We start from the raw sequence: 22,889 nt of genomic DNA on the forward strand, positions 1-22,889 counted from the left end.
TTTGGGAAACTATAGTCGTTCTTGATCGTAGCTATTTCAGAATGCTAATTGTTCCAAACGTGAAAAATACTTGGAAAGCGTACATTGAAACAATTGTAAATTTTTCCTTAAGTATTTACTACAAATACGTATTATTTCAAAGAAGGATACTTTTTACATAGTGTGATAAAGCAATAATTTATTTATTAATTTCTTTTTTCTTATATTTACTACATACTCATTATACTAATTAATCGAAACAGATAATTTTAGAATTCAATAAAACTGAAATAATATAATAGTACCTATATATACTACATATATTATGATATGTATTATACTATATAATAATTTATACTACTCGGTATAATAGTCCATGAAAGTAATCAACTCACCAAATCTTCGATAAAATCATCCATGTGTTGGAGCAGGTCATTTTCTTTTTCAGATATACCAAAAATGAATGCATTCGAATTAGTATAAGTGTGTGAATGTTCTCGCATACGATCTAAGTCCATAATGGAATATTTTATCTATTTGACAGCTCTCAAGGCGTTTTCCACAGCGGGCACTTCTTATTCAACTGTTTGTAAAAACAATTCCACCAATTCTACTTTTCCAAATCGATTTATAAATCTAAATATAAATGTGAATTTAAGGATCTTTATTATTTTTCTTTCGTACTAATTCCTACCATACTAGTACTTTTCTTTTGTATTAGTTTTTTCATCCGCTCTTAAGAATTAATTAAATTAAATTAACTCAATAATACTATTAATCTAACGCGACGAATCTGAACTGTATTTTAAAAAAATTAAAATCGTACTGCGACTTTATTTCAACTACTTTCTAATCTGATGTGTCTATTGTTTTTACTTTTTTGTTTATTTATTTTATTATTATTATCGATTCTTTCCGTTCTTATATAAAATAGTTATATATTTAAAATGTAAAATAAAAAGTTTCATAAATAAAAAATCGTTTGATTGAAGATGGTTGCGATAATTCGATATCTGTCTGCATGTGTCTGCAACTTTTCCAATATATCAATGTTCAAAAAGTAAATAAGTTTTTCAAAGTAGAAAATATTAATTACGGATCATAAAATATTTCTATACTCATTATCATTGATATACCGTTGACCTGAATTGTTTAACATAGTATATTACTTTCTGTTTTATATTCTCTGGATTATAGAAATTTTGATGGTGAACTTGTTTGTCCATCAGAATCTATATAGCAAAGATTTGAATTGTAAAATATAATTATGGTCAAATCTAATGTTCCTGATTGTATTTACGCTTTTTCTGCTTTCTTCGCATAATATTATTTTATTTGTCAGAGGACAATCTTTTCGCGAAAGTTGATCACACGCTTTTTTCGTGAAACTTTTGAACATGTCACCGACAATAGCGAAGAAGAGTTTCAAAAGCGATGGAAGCTAATGAACGTATAGATATTAGTAAACGCCATGTTAAGATCGATAAATGTTATATCAGGAATAAATAGCGAGTATATCTTTTAATCAGAAAAAGGAAGAATGATTTTGTTAAAATTAATTTGTGATTCTACATTGTGTATTTTTTTAAAATGGTAATTAAGTAATAAGTCCGTATTTAACATTTTGTAATATCGACGATCAGTTAATAACTTTGTTGATTTTATTAAATTACAAAATCGAATAAATGCCTGCATTGATTTTTTAACGTAAGGTTGATAAACTTGCTAGTAATGACATCGATAAACGTATATGTTGTCTCCAAGCTGAATTATTGAATTGTTTACTTCGAACTAATTTTTACTGTTTTATAGCAAATATGCAGGATTGCAAATTTTATACAAGTGATATATGATATTTGTAAAATAAAAATTCAGCGAAATGTGGGAAAAAGAATTCATTTAAAACAAAAAAAAACAAAAATAAAAAAGTAAATATATTTTCGGTATGTAATAAGTAGCTTAATAAATAACAAAAAAATCCAACAACAAATCTGTCCAAAATTTTACAAATAGAATTCACCAAGATTGTATTTTAACCCTTCTTCTTTAACATCGCCCCGTTTAATCTAAATCCCATAAATAAGAGAAATCACTAATTCGTACGAAAGCGTAAATAATAATTATCTTCTTTTCTTCACTTTCTTTGATAATTATACTACTTTTATGAAGATCTGAAAGTTACAAATAATCTGAAAGTCATAACCCATACGATGATAAGGACACAGGCGATAATAAGTTTCAGTGCTCGATCCATCCAATAAAATCTTGAAAATACGAAAAATGCGTATCATTCGAAAGTGACTGTCAATGATAGACGTGCAATTAAAAATACAAAAAAAAAGTTACCTTCGCCATTTTATACGACTTTGCGAAAGCGTTTCAATGGGATCCTGTAAGATATATTTTCTTACCCCTAGAATATATATTGGAAAATAATTACTCCAAACGATGTCTTTCATATCACAGAAAAATAATTTGCGATCCTCGGATGTTAACTTCCTCATCAATTCGTTCCATCTTTTATTTGTAAAGTTGCATTGAACTATACAAAAATAAGTAAGTAGATCCGACATTTTGTGAATTTTTTTATATGTTTGAAGTAACCTTGAAAGAAAACGGATGATGTTCACATAAAAGCTTTTCTCTCTTTCTAGATCCTAATAGTTTCTCTCCAGAAAATAAGATAAGAGAAATTTACCATGGCTGTTTACCTACACATACTGCGATCGTATCGATTATAAGAGCTGGTAACAAATGTAGAAAGTATACGTGGAAAAGATGGACCGGCCGATATTTTATTATTTTAAAGCTGTGGCACCACAATGCTTTTTCAGACGGTATCAATTCTCCATACTTAAGTGTCATTTCTAGAAATTTACCAAAAGTGATTGGATTATCCTTAGATACGTAATTATATATGGGAAAGTCTTCCTTGGATCTGAAAAATTATATATTCGAGTGAGGACAAGCGAATTTAATTTTTTCTAAAATCTTTATTTGATTTAATCGTGAAAATATTATTTCAAATAAAGGAGATCATTTCTCGCTACCTTGGATTACTTGCAATGTCCCATGCACTAGCGATTATCCCATTGGCAGTCAGGTCTCCAAATACAATGTCCAGTTTTATAGAGCTATCGCCATGCTGAGTTCGCATTAATCCCATTAGAGCATTTGTTGTAATTCCTATTAACCCATTTGTGTTATTCACCCATCCCTGGATAGGTTCCCGGAACGTAGGCATCACTAAAAATATTACACTCATTAACATACACTTTGTTTATCGTATTGTTTTACAACGATTGCGTTACTATCTTAGACAACCTATCCCTGGACGAAATATTCCAATCGGTATTGAGTCGACATGCTTTTTTACAAGATTTTCGGCGACTGATTTTGTATACACGTAAGTATTTGGCCATATTCCAAGTAATCTATAATCAAACAATTATATGAGTGTATTATTAAAACACACCACCTATTGATTTGATATTTTTTATGAATAAATGTGAAACTAAACGATCGATATTTCGAGATATAAACGTACAGTGGTGTAATATCGTCGAGGAAACTCTCGCTCATAGAGTTTATCAAATTAATCAATTTATCATCATCTATCGGTGGTTCATAAAATTTCTCCTCGATGGGATTGTGAAATAAATTGGCATAAGCTGTCGATACGTGTATGAAACTCTGAAAATTAAAGATAACAAATATTTACAAAAGCCAATCCTTTCATTGGAACATTTTGATAGTCATTAATAAGTAGAATAAACATGATACTTTCAGTTTCGGCATTTCTTTGGACAAATTTATCAGATCCTTCAGACTTTGGACATTAATAGTTGTTGCCAATTTAATTTTTTCATTGAATTTAACGGTCGCGGCAACATTAAAAACAATTGATACTTCGCGTATAAGCGTAGCTCTATCGATCATTGAGATGCCGAGATTTGGCAAGCTACTATCGCCCTCGATTGTTACTATGCGATTTTGGAATGTTGGTTGTTTCTCTCTCAACGTGTCAAAGAACTGGAAAGTTGATAGAATTGTAAATGTTTTCTCTTTCACATTCGTCATCATAAATTTGTCGAAGATAAAGACTTTTCGGACGTTAAATATCTGTTAGACCATTAATTTATTTGTCAATTTTCTTTTTCTTATATCCCGATTATACTTTAGTAGTTAGTAAAAGCAGATATTGTCAGAGTTGAATTAAGCCTGAAATAATAATTTACTAACAACAATAATATTTATAACAGACAACTTACTGAATCTTCTATTAGTTCATTTGTACGTTGAAGCACGCTTTTTCCTTTTTTTGTCCTTATTAGAAGATAAATGCAGGTGATACCAGGACATTCTCTTAACAATTTCTCGATCAATAACTTTCCGATAAAACCAGTTGCGCCAGTTATGAAAACCGCTTGACCGTCATAGAAATTCTGAATAGGTGTGGATTTGTGCACGTATTCGATGCATGATTCTATATCTGCTGACCGAGTTTTCATAATATCTCTGAAAGAGCTTTTTGCTACGTCCATTTCTTGTCCACCTTCTTTTAATAGTACTTCCATCGTATTTGCTTTTCCAAATGGATCTGTAAACGTAAATATAGACTTAAAAATCTTTTTCATTTCTCTATCGTATTCATTGGTATCGATCGTTGAAAAGATAACGCGAGGAAAGGAACAAATGTCTCTTGAGAAATTTATAATCAAACGTTCGATTATAATTCATACATTTTTTAATTCGATATGTTTGCTTTTTCTATCTTCATATTTAAGCGACAACACGATCATGATAGATATAGATTATTAAAATGTATTCATGACATTTATTACGTCTAAAAGGCTGTAAAATAAAAAGTATATGTTATCCGACAACCTGAAATGTACAAACGTGAAAAATATCTTCATTTATATTCACCTTAATTGTTTTGTCATGGCATATATTATTTTTTATCTACTACAAGATAAGAGAATAAATTTTCCATTGCAAAATTTATCGTTCCTCTTACTTTGTAATAATTCGAAATTAACACCGTAAATATTAACGAAGCGAATGAAAATCAACGGTGAACTACGTTCGTTTTGTTCGTCGAAATTGATCTAGAATAGAAGATGCATATGTGGTTTATTTTGCGCCTAATTATAAACGAACAAAACGAATATAAATAGAGGAATGTAATCAAAGTCAAATCAATACACCGACATTAGAACAATGACTTGTTTTTATTTAAGAAACTCCGAACTACTTGTAAGCGGGTTAATTATTTCAGAATAACACCATAAAACAGGAATAACTCATTTGTTATTGAGCATTAGTAATTTAGAAGTTGATCTCGATCTTTGTAATTTGTGAAATTATATTAGAGAGTCTTTTAACGTTAAAAATTAATTTTTAAGTTAACATTAAAAAAGTTATACAAGAAAAATCAATTAGGGATTTGACTGATTGTAGTTGTTGACACAGAATATAACGTAGCATGACATATTCCTTACTAATAAGATACGAATAAAATACGAAATACTTTTTTTAGAACATTATTTTAATATTCTTTTGGTTCAGGTGAGAAAGAAATATCTGCTAAAAGATAAGTATAAAAAAATTGAAGGAGATCGTAAAATCTGACAAAAAATAGTTGCCAAGAAATTTACTGTAGATAATTACATTACATATTTCCTTTCAATCATCTTATATTAGATATAAATATTTTCAATCGATCAACTAACAACGGAATCTTAATATTTCAAAAGTTTTAACAAATTTGCTTGCTACCTATTTATCGTTCTAATTGTGTTAGCCACATCTAATTCTTGTTGATTTTGTTAAATTATAATATTAACCGAATGACTTGATTATGCTTTGGTCCGTAATTTTGTGTAACTCACAATTTTTTTATACTTTAAAAAATTTTCATCTAATTCTTTATTGAATTTTCATAAAAAAATGTTACCAATTTTTACAACGTACCTTATGATTATAATACTCTTTAAAGCTATATTCATATAAGTTTTACTTACTTTCAGAATTATTTCTTATCTAGCTGACTTAAAGGGATTTTTTCCTTGTTCTTACATCTGTTGTAAATGTTGATCAAACGAATTTCAGTTTTGCACTGAAATATAAAGCCAACTAGAAGCAGTTAGTTCTTTTCCCCACTACACTTCAATTTTTAACTCTCCGCCTACTTCGACGATTTTACTTCTTTTTTTCGTCTTCGAATATAATAAGTAGCCTGAAAAAGATATGTTATCAGAAAAAAGACGCAGGTCATAATAGATTTCAATGCATAAGAGTCCAATGAAGTCTTAAAAATTTGAAAAAATTTGCATCGTTTTAAAGAGACTATCTATGATAAACGAACAATGAGGGAAGAAGGCAAAAAACAAGATATATTTGTCATTTTACACATGCCTGTAGAAGTGTTTCAATTGGATCCTTTAAAATATCCTCAGATAGAATATAGTTTGTAATTAAATATTGCAAACGAGATCATTTATAACCTTCGATGGTTTATTTCTTTGTCAGTTCGTCTTTCGTCTTTTATTCGTATTATTTATCATTTGTTATTTATTATTCGTATATTTTCATTCAATCGCAGAAAAGTAACCGAATAGATCCGACATTTTGTAAATTTTATTATATGCTTGCTATACCTTGAACAGAGGTATAAAGTTATTAAAAATTGTATGTCTGGGGAAGTAGATGTTGCACGTAAAAACATCAATGAAACTATTGATTAAAAGAAGGATGGGTGTATAAATTTTGAATTTATATAAAAAACCAATCAAGGAAAACAAGTCTAAACAGATGTTAATGGAATACATAGAGAAGCTAAGGAAAGAATCTCGATAATTAAATGTTGAAAAAATAAGAGATAGATGGATGTCAGACGGAATTCAATTTTGCGAAATTGACAGGGTGAAAATAATGGCTGATCAAGTGGAAGCATAAAAAAGTTCCATATCAGCAGATTATCTAGAATCGTGGTTGAATGATATCGATGATATGTCGGCAATTGATAATTTCATACAATGGTAAAGAAAATAAACGAGTAAGTTTGAATTTTTGTGAATGATATTATGTATATTGAATAACTTTTAACGAAAAGGAATATAGCTCGTATAGTATGGGATTAAGTGTCATTGGTGGTGAATAAAAATTGATTTTCATTTAATTTATTAAATAAAATATAAGAGAAAACAAAGACTGTGTACGAAATGCGGTCTTGCTAGGTGTATCATTACGTATTCGTTTCTCTATTATTCGATTCTTTGTTTTACGAACGTTTCGTTATTTTCACAACTATTCATATCCCATGAGTGGGATCAAGTATATTATAACTAAGTCGAATTTAATTGGATAGTTTCAAATGTTCCATAGTATTTCAAAAAAGGAAAGCAATATTTTAAAAATAGATTACTAGTAATTCAGACATAAATTAGACGCTTTTTATCGCTTTATTATATATCTCGTTTTTTTTTTTTCGAGAATTTCGTTATTGTCACGGTAATGCATATAAGATAAAAAGATGGGGATAGAGATACGAAGTGTATTATAAACAGCCTATCTAGATAGTTTTGTATGTTGTCAGTATTACCAATATGAAAAATAATACTTTCAAGTAATCTCGAACATATAGAAAATAAATATGTATTTTGCAAATATTTTCAGAAGTATAAATATATCTAAGTATATTTAAATTTAGAATAAATTCGAAACTTTTATAAGTATTTCGTTCGAATAACGGGGTTATTATCATAGTCTATAGTCTATGATGGTCTTTACTTATTAATTAACTTCTCAATACTTCGCAATTGAAACCGATATATATTAAACGTTAAAAACTATGTATAATGATACAATTATCTTTCAGCATTTGTAGATATTTAAAATTCAAATAGTACTTGTGAAAGATTCGAAACGAACTATTTACAAACACATTTACAAATCTACAGATTTTGGGATTCGAAATTAACTTATACAAAGTAATCACATGACCAATGTACTCAATGAAACTTTATTGCTTTTAAATGGTTATTGCAATTCGTAAAATGAAATTTGATTATTGAAGTTTGATATTGAAGATTGGAAAATATCATCAAAAGTAAAGGTCATAGTTAACAATTAAATTCATATTTAACTCGATTTTATCCGTAACAAAAAAAAAGACACCGTTGTCCGTTTTTTCTTTATTTTCAAATGAAACAGCTACATACAGTGCCTATAATTGCATGGACTTTTTATATTTTTTATCATATTACCGTTCTGTGACGTCACATTGTATTTTAATTTTTGAACGTAGAATGCCACGTGTTCGTTTAAATTCACATCATTTCGAACTCAAGGCTAGCACTGGACGCGCGACAAAAGACATATACTATCAAACTCAAATTCAGCAGATAATGGGCGTGTGAAGTCGCATCATCGTACTCTATTAAAGAAGAGTATTTAAGAAAAAGATAAGGGCCACGTGCTGTCTGACAATCTACAGTTTTTTCCAATTATATCTACGAGAAGAAATTTCTACATGTCATAACATTTTTGATATTAGTGTTTTAATATTATTTTTATATTATTATTTTGATTACGGAAATATCGTCGAAGAAATATCGTGTATACGAATTACGAGAATATTTAATTTTTATTTGACAGATACCTTATCTGATGCCTGATTTTAAAATATACTAAATAAGTACGTTTTAATATTCATGAGATTTGTTTATGATTGTCAATATTAGCACGAGTATTTGAAAATTAAATGATATCTAAAAAATAGGAAACCGCTTTTTTTCACCTGCAATTACTCATTTCCCTTGAAATTTTTCTGTCATTTGTAGGAAACTTTTTTAATTTTCGAAGCTATATATACATATGTTCTTCGTATTGGAGGATCCATTCGACGAAAGCGTATTTGTATACACTCTTTATAGCCAATAATATCTTCGTCTGTTTCGGAGGTGATGACCGCAACGACTAATAACGGCGCAGATCTTACGCGATGATGATCCAGCTGATAAGATTCTTGATGTTCAATCAGTAAGGATATTCAACATTTTTGGATTAATATGATCTTCGTGGAAAAGTTTTATGCGAAGAAAAGCGATAATTTTTTCTTGTTGCAAAAGCCGAAGATCTTATTGAAGATGTAGTGAGTTGTCTATATTTGTATCAATTATCATATTTGTTTATAAGTATTGGTATATTTTATATCTTGTATTTATCTCTTCCTACTTAGTAATAATCAAGATGTAAGACAACAAAAAGTGATAAATAAATTATTAGACTAACTGAACTTTTGCACACTGAGCATGCAAAAAAAAGTAAAAATAACAATATTATGCATTAATGCGTACTGTCGAAAAAATTCGATTCTTGTGTTCGAATCATACTTAGTGCAGTATATAATAATGGACGAAACTGTGATCAGATACCGCAATGGGTCAAATGAATAATTATTTATTAAAAATGTGCGGTAAATGAAACAAAGTTAAATTCGCCATATGAGTAAATAGAAAATTTTACAAAGAGGAATTCAGAATAGTTGAGTGTTTAAATTAAAGCGAATTATCTCGTTATTCAATAACTATCAAAATGGAAATGTTATAATTATTAATGATCATCTTTACGATAACACTTGATACCAAGAATGCAAAGTTATGCGAGATATGATCCCGATCCTACATTTTTATTATATTCTCACTGTATCCTACAGCTTATAAGATTATTCAAAACTACCGTTAAGTAAAATAGAAGTGTAATCAATAAATTTTTATTTGAAAAAGAATCAAATTCAACAAATAAAATACACCTTTTTCAAAGTATTCCACATTGTGTACGGTTAGGATTGCACTTGTAACAAATATCCAAAATTCAAAAATGTTAATTTGTTTGCTGTCGATGGTTCCTCTGCGTATAAGAACATATATAAACTGTTTAGAGACCAAAGAAATTAACTCCACTTTAGAAATTTTTTAATCTTAATACTAAAGCACTCGATTTATATTTATCTTTCTTATATAAAACAAATTTTCTAAATAATTAGGCTTAGCACTGATAAATGATCAAAATTTGTAAGGCCCTTGAAGAATAAATAATTATAATGCATATAACTATATCAATTTTCTCTGCATTGCGTTTTGTGTAGACTTAATCAATTTGGGAAAATCTCATTTAAATATATTACATAAGCTCTTGTTCTTGCCCATCATCTATCCATGTTCTTTTCTGCATAACTATTAGATATATCCGATTACTTAAGTCGATTTGAAATTTATTGCACCTGATTATTATTCGCATTTTCTCATGCTTCGTGATTGAATTCAAATTCAAAGACGACAAATCAACAATAGAAAAATGCATGCAAAATATAGCAAAAAGTATATAATACATAACGTGTGCGTCGTCATTTTTTCTTTTTTTTATAGTTTAATTCATTCAGAAAGGCTAATTAAATATGATACGTCCAAGATTAATGTGGATTCAATAAATGCATCAGGTTATACGATACATTCAAGAATCTGTTAACATAATATATTCATTAAATAAAGCAGAGCAGGTAGAGGGAAGGACACGAGATTGGTAATTACATGTACCTACAACGAAAAGATGCAAATTTTTCATTCTCAACTGCACCGTCTACAATTTAGACAAAGACAATTCTTCTATAATAAAAATTTGTTTGTAAATAATCGCCATCTCGTTTGTTACTATCGATTTTTATATAAAATGTCGAAAGATGATCACCGTTAGAAAAGAAACCATAAGCTAGGTTCTTTACTCGACATAGCAAGTTAAATGTTTTCATACATTTATTCATATGTTTGCATACATGTATTTCAAATGTATTCATACGTTTTAATCGTTTTTTGTTAAACTAGATTTAAGTGAACTAAATTACTACATATCCGTTTTGTTCCTTTTATCATAGATTTCCACGAACGAAAGAAAACAAATTTTCCGTCGACTTTCACTCGTCTCGCGAAATCGGATCACGTTAATTTATTTGACGAATAATTCTAAGTAGTAGTGAAATTAATGTGACTCGTCATAAAAATTCATTTCTCTTATTTCATAGTACACAAAAAAAAAGAAATATATCATGATAAACGATTAAGATGAAAGGTGTATTAATAAAAATGATTTTAGAGATAATTTACGACTCGTAATCAACATTTTTTATTTCCTAATATTTGATAATACTTGTCACATTTGCATGTCGAAAAAGTTACATATATATCTATGTGTTATTAACTTCAACATTCCCTGATGAATCAATTTTGTAACTATGAAATTATTTTTTATAACATTTTATATATATAATTAATATATGTAAGAACTACAAATGAATATCTCTTTCATAGAGGAATCGATAGTAATCTGAGAAATTAAAAGTTTCACAATAAAATTCGCACATAGAATTAAAATAAGAAAAAGTATATAGTCGAGGTGATAAATGTAGATAAGGTAATTAATAGCATGAGATTAATATGAATTGCAAAGATACTTAAATGAAGATAACTCACACATTATATAGAAGTTTAAAATTCGAATGAAATGCTAGATAGTTAAACTACATTACGATTCTGATTCTTCGAACGAGTTTGCTAAATAGATGATATAACCAAACAAATTTGCGTAACTACAGGGGCATGGTCAACGAGGTATTGCAATATATCAGCCTATCGGTCATGTCTCATATATACACTAATTCATTTTCTTGTGTTTTCCTTTCACATCATATAAATATTTTGTTATATTTAGTTTTTCTTTTAGTTAAATTTTTGTTATATTTAAGTGACAATATAAAATATAAACGCGAACTTTTTTTTTGTTATTAAAAATGGATAATTATACAAATACATTGTAAAAAAGAAATATTTAGAAAGAAAATGTTTTCATGTACCCAAAGGTGTGAGGATCAGCGAGAAAATGAAACAGATACTAACCATTAACATTTAAAGTCTGAAGGAAAAAAGAACATTTTGCTCTTTTTACAGGTATTAACGATTATTAGGATCTTGCGATAATAAATTTGACTTTAGCAAAATAAATGTAGAAAGTATACGTAGAAAAGATGAATCCGCCGATATTTTCTTATTTTAAAGCTGTGGCACCAAATTGCCTTTTCAGACGGTATCAATTCTCCATACTTAAGTATCACTTCTACAAGTTCGCTATAAATGATTGGATTATCATCAGATACGTAATTGTATATAGAAAAGGCTTTTTTATATCTGAAGGATTAAATATTTGTTTGATTCGATTTATTATTTGGTATTTGATTAATTTAATTTTTTCTGAAATCTTTGCTTTATTTAATAACGAAAATATTATTGCGAGTGAACAAGATTATTTGTTGCTACCTTCGATTAACTGCAATAAACCAGGCACTAACAAACATTGACTGTCAGATCTGTGGGTACCAAATTAGCTTTTACCGTTCTATCGCAACAATAAATTCGCATTAATCCTGTTAGTACGCCTGCTGTAATACCTATTGCTCTGTAAGTATTATTAATCCAACCTGGAATGGGTTCTTGATACATTCATATTACTAAACATATTCAAAAACTTCTATTCTTCAATTCATATGTTTAATTATTACATTACTACCAACAAATTGAAGAACGAAAGGTGCCAATCGGCATTAAATCGACATGCTTTCTTACCACACTCTCCGCAATTGATGTCGTGAACACATAGGTATACGAATATGTTCCAATTAACCTAAAATAGAATAATTGTGTGAGTGTGTTATCAATTAGTTCATATTCTATTCTTGTAATATTTCGTATAGATAAATATGAAATTATTATTAGCGATTGATATTTAAAGATATAAATGTACTGTGGTGTAATGTCGTCGAGCAACTTTTCGTTTAAAGAATTCATTAGATCGATCAACTGTTCAGCATCCAGATTCGGATCATAAAATTTCGCATCCATCAGATCGTGAGTGCAATTGGCAAAGTCGTGGAAACGTGGACGAATGTCTAAAATATCAAAAATTACGGCCATTTGTTTCCTTTCATTGGGAAATCTTTCATTAGGAAATATTGATAGTCCTTAATAAGTATATACAGGATAAACATGGTACCTTCAGTTTCATCATTTCTTTGGATAAACTTATCAGATCCCTCAGACTTTGGACGTTAATAGCTATCGCCGATTTCATTTTTTCATTAAACTTCACGGTTGCGGCGACATTAAAAACAATTGATACTTCGCGTATGAGTGTATTTCTATCAGTTTTGGAGATACCGAGATTCGGGAAACTGCAATCGCCCTCGATTGGGATTATGCGATTTTGGAATTTTGGTTGCTCTTCCCTTAACGTGGCAAATAACTGAATGGCGCATAATAAAGGAATTGTAAATCCTTCTTACCATATGCTAAATACTTATACATAAATATACGTAAATACTTCTGGAAATATGACCTTTTGCAAATTCTTTCAAATACAATGTATTAGATAGATTAATTGATTAACAATTTTCTTTATCTTATATCTTAATTATGTTATTTAATAAAAACGGATAATTCTAGTCTTGAATCAGGGAAGAAATTATGAAATCTCAATACTTATAATTAATATAATAATCGATCAAAATAAACAACTCACGGAATCTTCGACAAGTTCGTCTATTCGTTGGAGTAGATTTTTTCCTTTTTTAGTACGTTTCCAAACGTAAATGCAAATGATACCTGGGCATACTCTTAACAATTTCTCTATTAATAACTTCCCGATGAAACCTGTTTCACCAGTAATGATAATATTTAGATGATCATAAATTTTCTGAATAGATGTTGATTTATCTACGTTTTTGACAGACGATTTTATATCTGTAGGCGCACATTTCATCATTTTACTCATCAAAGTATTATTCTCATTGATGATTTCTGGTGCATTTCCTTGTAACAGCTTTCCCATCATATCTACTTTTTCAAATTGTTTTATAAATGCAAATATATACATAAATAAATACTCTATTGCTCTGTCTTACGCTTCGATTTAATTGATCCTTTCTTCTTTTTTGCTCTCGTCTTTTTGTTTTTTAAAAAGAAGAAATTTCATTAGCTCATTAACGAGATATAGAAGGATGTTATTAAAATGTTTAACGTTTGTCAGACAACTTTGATTCATTTTCCCAATAAAAGATTCAGAAAAAAGATAATTATATTTATGGCTTTTATAATTAAAATTAACAGTTTTGAAATTTAGTATCATTATACTCAATTTTTTCAGTATTTTTATGTATTAAGATATACTTATGTTCAATTAAAGCCTTTCATCACTTAACTCAAGTCTGTTTAATTCATCATATAAGAAATTATAATATTTTTATTAGTAGAACCTAATATATAAGAAGTAGTCTAAGTTTGGATCACTTCTTCTAAATCATCATATTAGACATTCCTTTTTAAATTCTAAAATGCTTTCCACTAGAATTATTTACATAAATTTTTGCATAGCTAATTTTTAGATAACTAATCATGAAATTTCTTTTTATTAAAAAATTAACTTTAACGTTAATAATAAGGAAATTATAGGAAATTAGAGGAAAAACCAATTGGATAACATCTTAAATTACAGAATATTTGATAAAATTTCATATATATCTTCTTAATTTTATATATTAAGGTCATATTGTTGTAAGAGAATTTTACGTACAAGGATTTTCAAGTCACCTACAGATGTTTCTGTAATTAAAACTTATATTGTATTTAACAGTACTTGTAACATTAAATAATATAATAAGATGGAGAATACGAAAATAATGTAAAATAAATGAAGGATCGCTGTCATTTCCTCGTATTTGCTATTGTCTTCGTATAATCAAGTGTATTTGATATCAAGTGTAACAGTACAGACTACCGTTAATAATTATTGTATTTCCATTTTGGAAAATATGATCAGGTCGTATTTATGATAAGAAGCAATTATTTGATAAGAGACAATTCGTTTTAATTCGACCTTGAACTATTATGACTCTGTTTCGTAAAATTTTGTATTTATTCATATTGTGAATTTTACTATGCTTTGCTCATCGAATTTTTATCAAGATAATAATAAACTAGAAATTCCCAGAATTCAATGCTTACTTAAAAATAAGTGCAAAAATATTGACAGTTCATCTATAAAAAAACTAAATGAGTTCTTAAAAACTCCAACAAAAAGAATTGTCACAAAATTGCAATTTCACTGCAATCGCAGATATTTCTACTTTTCGTCAGCTCGATTGATAACCTTGTATGCAACAGCCGAAACAGAAGCAAGAATCTGTCACACTTTGAATCAAGGTTCATCTGGACATGTTTCTTAGGTATTTCGATCTGGCGAATCAATTGGCAACGTTTCTAGAACTCCATCAAAACTATAATCATCCGAAAACTCTCTTTGAACCATGTTATATCAGACGAAAATATTTTCGGTCGGTCGTCTAACAAAAATAATCAATATTGATCACATTCCGTGGTTCACACTTCTTAATATTTCAAAAATTTTTTAAAATTTTGCCCCTTATTTATCATTCTAATTTCGTTGGTTGCATCTAATTCTTGTCGATTTTGTTAAATTGTAATACTATCCGAATGCCATAATCGCGTCTTTTTTCCATAACTACTTGTAAGTTGCACATACTTTTTATACATTAAAAATTTTTCACTTAATTCTTCCCCCATATTTTCACAAAAGAATGTTACTAAATTTTTATAACACAATTTATGATTATGATTCTCTTTAAATGTATACTTATATTAATTTTACGTACCTTTCAAATTATTTGTCATATTACAAAATTAAAGTATGTAGGCTTTCAGTAACGTTATGAACGTTTGAAGTATGGATTCTTTCTCTCTTTCGTTAGTTGCAGATGTTGATAGAACGAAGCTCACTTTTGCACTGAAATTTTAAATCGATTAAGAATAATGAATCCTTTTCCCTACCACATTTCAATGTCTGACTTCTGACGTTCTTGTTTTTTTTCTCATATTCCAACATAACAAGTTGAACTGGAAACAATATGAGATAGGAAAACAAACATAGATTATAACCAGTTTTAATACTTGATGCATCCAATAATTTTGCTAATTTAAAAAATGAGAATCGTTTTAAAGTGATATTTGATGACAGACGAATAATGAAGTAAGAAAGCAAGAAAGAAGATAACTTTGTTATTTTATATATGCTTCTAGAAGCGTTTCAATATGATTCTTTAAGGTATACTGATACTTATCGTTAAGAGATAAGCTTGATAGTAAATACTTACATATTACAAAAAAGATCATTTATATATAGTACGAACAATTTATAATCTTCGATCGTTTATTTTTTTCAGTTCGTTTCTCGTCCTTTATTCGTATTATTTATTATTTTTTATTCTAAAATGGTTTCAATATGATCTTTCAAGATATGTTTATTCTTATCATTAAGAGATATAATTGGTAGTAAATACTTATGTGTTACAAATGGGGTCGTTTATATTGGGTATGAACGATTTATAAACTTCGATTGTTTATTTTTTTGTCAGCTCGTTTTTCATCCTTAACGTAGCAAGCCCTATTCCTCAGTAATGAAACACCAATAAAATATGAAAATTTTTTAACTGGGACATTATTTTAATATTCCTTCGATTTAGATGGGAAAAAAATATTTATTATGATATTTGTAGAATTCAGTTTAATATCTACTGAAATATAAGTATAAAATTGAAATATAAGTATAAACATACTTCCTTTCAACCATCTTATATTAGATACAAATATCAGGAATCATTTAAGCTGATTACGTTCCGTAGTTTGCACGTCTTAATATTTCAAAAATTTTAACAAATCTGTTTGCCACCTATTTATCATTCTAATTGTGTTAGTCGCATCTAATTCTTGTTGATTTTGTTAAATTGTAATATTAACCGAATGACTTAATCGCGCTTTGATCTATAATTTTTTGTAACTCACAATCTTTTTTATACTTTTAAAAATTTTCATCTAATTCCTTATTGAATTTTCATAAAAAAATATTACTAATTTTTACAACGTACCTTATGATTATAATACTCTTTAAAGCTATATTCATATAAGTTTTACTTACTTTCAGAATTATTTCTTATCTGGCTGACTTATAATAGACGGGCTTTCAGTAAGATTATGAAAATTTGCAGCAAGGGATTTTTTCCTTGTTCTTACATCTGTTGTAAATGTTGATCGAACGAATTTCAATTTTGCACTGAAATATAGAACCAACTAGAAGCAGTTAGTTTTTTTCCCCACTACATTTCAATTTTTAAGTTTCCGCCTACTTCGACGATTTTACTTCTTTTTTTCGTCTTCGAATATAATAAGTAGCCTGAAAAAGATATGTTATCAGAAAAAAGACGCAGGTCATAATAGATTTCAATGCACGAGAGTCCAATAAAGTCTTAAAAATTTGAAAAAATTTGTGTCGTTTTAAAGAGACTATCTATGATAAACGAACAATGAGGGAAGAAGGCAAAAAACAAGATATATTTGTCATTTTACACATGCCTGTAGAAGTGTTTCAATTGGATCCTTTAAAATATCCTCAGATAGAATATAGTTTGTAATTAAATATCGCAAACGAGATCATTTATATCGCGTAAGAACAATTTATAACCTTCGATGGTTTATTTCTTTGTCAGTTCGTCTTTCGTCTTTTATTCGTATTATTTATCATTTGTTATTTATTATTCGTATATTTTCATTCAGGGTGAAAATAATGGCTGATCAAGTGGAAGCATAAAAAAGTTCTATATCAGCAGATTATCTAAAATCGTTGTTGTGGTGATACCGATGATATGTGGGGAATTGATACTTTTATATAATCGTAAAAAAAATAATAGTGTAAGTCTGAAATTTTGTAAATGTTATTATGTATATCGAATAACTTTTAACTAAAAGGAGTATAACTTGTGTAGTGTAATGGTGGCGAATAAAAATTGATTTTCATTTAATTTATTAAATAAAATACAAGAAAAGACGAAAACTATGTACGACGTATCGAAAAGAAAAATAATACTGTCAAGTAAACTCGAACACAGAGAATATAAATAAAAACTCTTTGCAAGTATTTTGAGAAACATAAATATATCCTATTGTATTCTTATCCAGAATAGATTCGAACCTTTTGTAAACATGAACAATAATTCCGAAAGACTGTATGAGTCAATTATAGTCTTTTCTTTTTAACTAACTTCTGAGTTTTTCGCAATTAAGTCCGAGATATATTAAACGTTAAAAACTATGTATAATGATACTATTAGCTACCAGCATCTTATGGTCACTTAAAATTCAAATATTAATTGTGAAAGATTCGAACCAAACTATTTACAAGTACATTTTCAAATCTACAGATTTGATCGCGCTTCTCGCATCTGACCAACGATGTTGTCTATTTTTACGGAGAATCTGACTTACGTTTCTTGTTAATGATAATAAATAAGGACGGTGGCAGAAAACTTAGAAGCTGTTGAAGGTCCTCGTCAAAATACGATCATTATTGGTCCATATTTTATTTTATCCATATTTTATTTTGGTCCATTATCAGTCCACCATATTGGTCGTAGGCGTATCAGATAGTGCGTTCGAAACAATCTCATATGTGTTCCTTTGCTTGGTGATAGTATGGATATATTGATACTTGAAAGATAGGCGTTAGACAAATCCATGGCTCGCTTTGTCTAGAAGTCTACTTTTACTATATTCATTTATATCCCGAGTAGATACATTATTGAAGACTACATGCTTGATTAAAAACGTGTATGCTTAGATAAAGATGACAATTTGTTTTTTGTCTAAGCGTTTTCTTAGCCAATAAGTTTCCTAAAGCAGATTTTCTAGATAATAACATAAGACTCTTAGGAGAAAGAATTGGGAATTACCGAGGGTATGTACGTGTACATCAAGATTATAAGACACAGAAATATCGCTTTGTAACAGAATAATTAGGCCAACTTGAATGTATTAACGATTATCAAAATTTTTAACGAAAGGAGCTGAGTTTTGTAAATGTCTATTATCATTGATATTTCAGTGTTTCGTGCATCCATCCACGGCTTATGTGAATTATTTTCAGAATCTGATCGAAGAAAAAATTTATAATCTATCGATGTTTTAATTTAAATTTGCGAAGTATTCTTTATTGCGCATCTACGGGATATTTCACAAGTTTCACAAAATACTTCAACTAATTACGCTCTGCTATTAATTTGCGGAAATGTGGTAATTGATATTGTATATTGTGAATAGATAACATTGCTGATCAGATACGAGAAACAAGGTCAATAGCGCTTTCGTAGTAGCACCCTCACGACGCAATAGGAAATTTTACCATATCTCGAACAGATATTGATGTTAGCTTTTCTTATGACTTGCTAAGCTACTTATTACATATAAAAAATATACTTATTTCTTATTTTTGTTTTTTTATTATGAGTGAATACTTTTTTACAAATTAATATCCTAAATCTTACTAAATCTATATTTTTGGAATACAACGTATCCCAATTGCAGGATTTGTACGATTGTTGCAAAGTATTTACAATTAGTATATATGAATTATGCAATAAATAGACGTAGGATCAACACATACGTTTATCGAAATTATCAATGACAAGTTCCACTTGCCAAGGTTTTTTAAATCTTGTATAATTCTTAGCGTAGTAAATCGATTTTCTCAAATTTCAAGAAAGTGATCAATATTCAAGAAAATGATACTAAACAAAGGAAAAAAAATTTTTAATGATACATATATTTTATCTTGAACGATTTAACGTGGCAATAATTTAATATTAATATAGTAACAACATTTAACAAGTATTAATATAATCGGATTATATCAACTAAATATGAAATTGAAATGTTTTACCTTTACGACCAGCTCACCTTAAATTAAACTATATATAATATAAGTGTGTATATATATATATATATATATATATATATATATATATATATATATACATTCTTTGTATATTAATATCCATTTTACGATAACATATATATTTTTTAGTTTATATTCAATTCATTTTAGTTATTATTCAATCAATTTCGTTCATCTAGAAAAATAATTGAGTATTCGTGTCAACTTCTCAATCCGAAGACGTTATATAAAATTTTATACCCTGCATTAGTCTGATTTCTTATTGATTTATTTAAGGATGAAGTAATAACGTTTTATTACTTTGTTTATATGCTCCATATTTTTTATGCAGATGTTTTCTTATGATTACTTCTATTAAAAATAACAATAATAAAAAGTACAATAATAACTCATACATGATGAAAATGATTCATTCCGAAACAATTGTTTAACAAAAACATAAAAAAGATTTTCCGTTGATCGTTCTGTGTACAATAATCTAATTAATATTATTCGATAACAAAAAAAATAAGACAACAATTATTTATCAGATCAGCGATCATTTTCTTATATACTTATAAATCAATAAATGATATAAAATAATATTAAAGAGTCCATCACTCGTATTTATTTTCCACAAAACAGCAAGATAGGATAGCGAAAATTTAATAAATTCTAGAATGCTTTCATTTATTAATTATTTCTAACTGAGTGCTTAGGTTATATATTTCTTTCGTGAGGAAAATATCGAGTGTGAGAGAAGAAATAAATAAATATATGTAAGGTATAACAGTATAATTAGTCAAATAGGAGAGATACGTGGGATATGGAATAAATTTTACATTGGATACAAGTTTTGGAAGTTACTACTACGTTTAATATTTGAAGAATTATTAAAAGCAGTACTTAGAATACTTAATGGAGCAATGAAAGTAGAATAGAAGTTAATCGGAGTTAATATGTCACAAGAAATATCTGTATGCCTTTCAAACACGAAATATATTTCAAAAACAAATACTATATTTATAATTTCAGATTATGTAAATTAATTGCCCTCTGAAGCAACTGACTTACGTTTGTCTTTTCAATATTCAAATATTATGATAGTCCAAAGATTATTATTACAGATAAATGTTATCCTGATTCATGGTCAAAGCAACTAACTTATGATTAAGAAGAAATTAATTTATTATAATATTCTTTCTTTATTTCTATATTCTTTCTTTATTATTTATTCTTTATTATATTATTATATTCGTAACTTATGATTAAGAATAATTAATTTGAGAATTTAAAAATCTATTGAATATAACTGTCTAATAAATAACAACTAATCGGGCCTTAGATTTATACATTCCTTATGTCTCAGCTGCAGAAAGATTCGATTAACAAATTATTGGAAACGACCTTACCATTTCCATGCTTCGAATTATATTACTAAATTTTACTATGGAATGTTACAATCGTCGGTCCTTGACGCAAATATTTTATTTGAAAGCATAAATAATCATAAAATACACGCACATTTAAGAGAAATCAATCCATCGTGAAAATTTCAGATGGTAAGAATTTCGTAAAACATTAAATACGATTGGGATAAATTGATGAATTCTCTTATCTTAAATATTCACTGTTCCAAAGAATCCTCTTCAGAAGAGAACTCGGCGTAACAATGATAAGAAAAATGTTACCCTTTTTCATAGTAAACAGCATAAGGTCATGCAAATTTTCTGTCAAGGAATCGATCATAGTATATCATGATATATTTGCTCCTGTAATAGATACAAATTATGATGATACAACATTTTTGTACAAAATAATAACAGAAATCCATCATTCTAATTTAATGCGAATATGATTTCCATACGCTATGATATAATAATTTTCGTTGAATTTAAACAAGAAAAATACGGTACAGCAAATCCTGACTACGTTTAATTATAGAAATGCGATAATTTTGGTATTGCAGTTTGGGAATAGTAAATATAAGACAAAAGTTACGTGTACGCAATAATAATAATAATAATAATAATAATAATATATTATTGGAAAAAGTGGATAGTCCAGTTTAGCGAATACATTTAAATATTCTTAGAATTTGTATAATAAGGAATATATATGAAAGATAGATTAGTTTATAATTGCTCTATTTTCATATATCGCTTCTCTATCGTGGATAAAGTGTATAATTATATACTATTTAGACTATTTATACATTTTACGGGTCACTGTACAATTACTTCCTCTAACTTCTTATTTATATATCAATTGATCATTTTCCTACGTTCATTATTACATTCAAATGCATACAATAGAGTATTATAATAAATGATGTTGGCTGTAATTTATGTAAAATTGATTTTTGAATGCTAGCTGCTTTCTTCCCTCTCAATAACTAAGTTAAGTATTGTTAGCCGTCAGAATCGAAGAAAACATTAAGCCAAAATATCTTCCGCTACACTATATAGATAAATATGAACGACATTATCTTAGAAAATGTGTGCAATCGAATGGATCGAATGGATAAAAATTTGATGAGATAGATCATGTCGACTTTTATTTTTTCTTATCAATAATCATTCTTCTATTTTGAACATGAATTAATATTTATCTGTCACAATTCGGAGAAATAAAAGGAAAATAAAAGCAAGAGGATGTCAAAAAGCGAATATGAAATATGAAAATAGGAAGTAATATTTGATACTAATTAAAATTGACACTATACAAATTTTATATAAATCAATGCGTTGTAGGATACGACGAATAAATACACTTTTAATATAAAAATAATAAAAAATTTAATCGTAGATTAATTTAATCATAGGTTAATGTTGTTCCATGTCGAATAAAAATAGATCGAGGAATGGTTTTGTTTATCTCATTATTATATTTATCATTACATCACTAGATTTGCATTTTTCCTATATTATTATAACCTTATTTTGATTGTTTTGGTATCTAAAAAATTTGAATGCTTTGGTATTTAAAAAGAAATGCAAGCAGTGAATAAATGAATTTCTTTCACA

At 28.1% G+C, this 22,889-nt stretch overlaps 2 protein-coding genes across 5 annotated transcripts; both read right to left on the reverse strand.

The window, feature by feature from the left end:
• Positions 1–1,270: 1,270 nt before the first annotated feature.
• On the reverse strand, positions 1,271–17,084 carry LOC127072317 (fatty acyl-CoA reductase wat-like). 3 transcript variants are annotated; one of them, XM_051012635.1, is made up of 9 exons: positions 17,077–17,084; positions 4,251–4,579; positions 3,763–4,011; positions 3,527–3,672; positions 3,304–3,413; positions 3,030–3,225; positions 2,678–2,917; positions 2,326–2,583; positions 1,271–2,243 (listed from the first exon to the last, which is right to left on the reverse strand). In XM_051012635.1, exons 2-9 carry the CDS (start codon positions 4,554–4,556, stop codon positions 2,141–2,143), a joined length of 1,608 nt encoding a protein of 535 aa, XP_050868592.1. In that variant the 5' UTR covers positions 4,557–4,579; positions 17,077–17,084; the 3' UTR covers positions 1,271–2,140. The 3 variants fall into 3 exon arrangements, with proteins under 3 accessions (XP_050868592.1, XP_050868591.1, XP_050868593.1); XM_051012634.1 differs by lacking the exon at positions 17,077–17,084 and adding an exon at positions 6,006–6,185; XM_051012636.1 differs by lacking the exons at positions 1,271–2,243; positions 17,077–17,084 and adding an exon at positions 6,006–6,185 and having other exon boundaries at positions 2,465–2,583; positions 2,691–2,917.
• On the reverse strand, positions 12,663–14,271 carry LOC127072318 (fatty acyl-CoA reductase wat-like). 2 transcript variants are annotated; one of them, XR_007785345.1, is made up of 4 exons: positions 13,609–14,271; positions 13,084–13,332; positions 12,835–12,979; positions 12,663–12,714 (listed from the first exon to the last, which is right to left on the reverse strand). XR_007785345.1 is itself a non-coding variant. In XM_051012637.1 (3 exons), the coding sequence occupies exons 1-3, from the start codon at positions 13,960–13,962 to the stop codon at positions 12,932–12,934; spliced, it is 651 nt and encodes a 216-aa protein (XP_050868594.1). In that variant the 5' UTR covers positions 13,963–14,271; the 3' UTR covers positions 12,812–12,931. The 2 variants fall into 2 exon arrangements, 1 of the variants encoding a protein (XP_050868594.1); XM_051012637.1 differs by lacking the exon at positions 12,663–12,714 and having other exon boundaries at positions 12,812–12,979.
• Positions 17,085–22,889: the final 5,805 nt, after the last annotated feature.

This window comes from Vespula vulgaris, chromosome 25, assembly GCF_905475345.1.
Source record: "Vespula vulgaris chromosome 25, iyVesVulg1.1, whole genome shotgun sequence".
In the NCBI taxonomy this organism is placed as follows: Eukaryota; Metazoa; Arthropoda; class Insecta; order Hymenoptera; family Vespidae; genus Vespula; species Vespula vulgaris.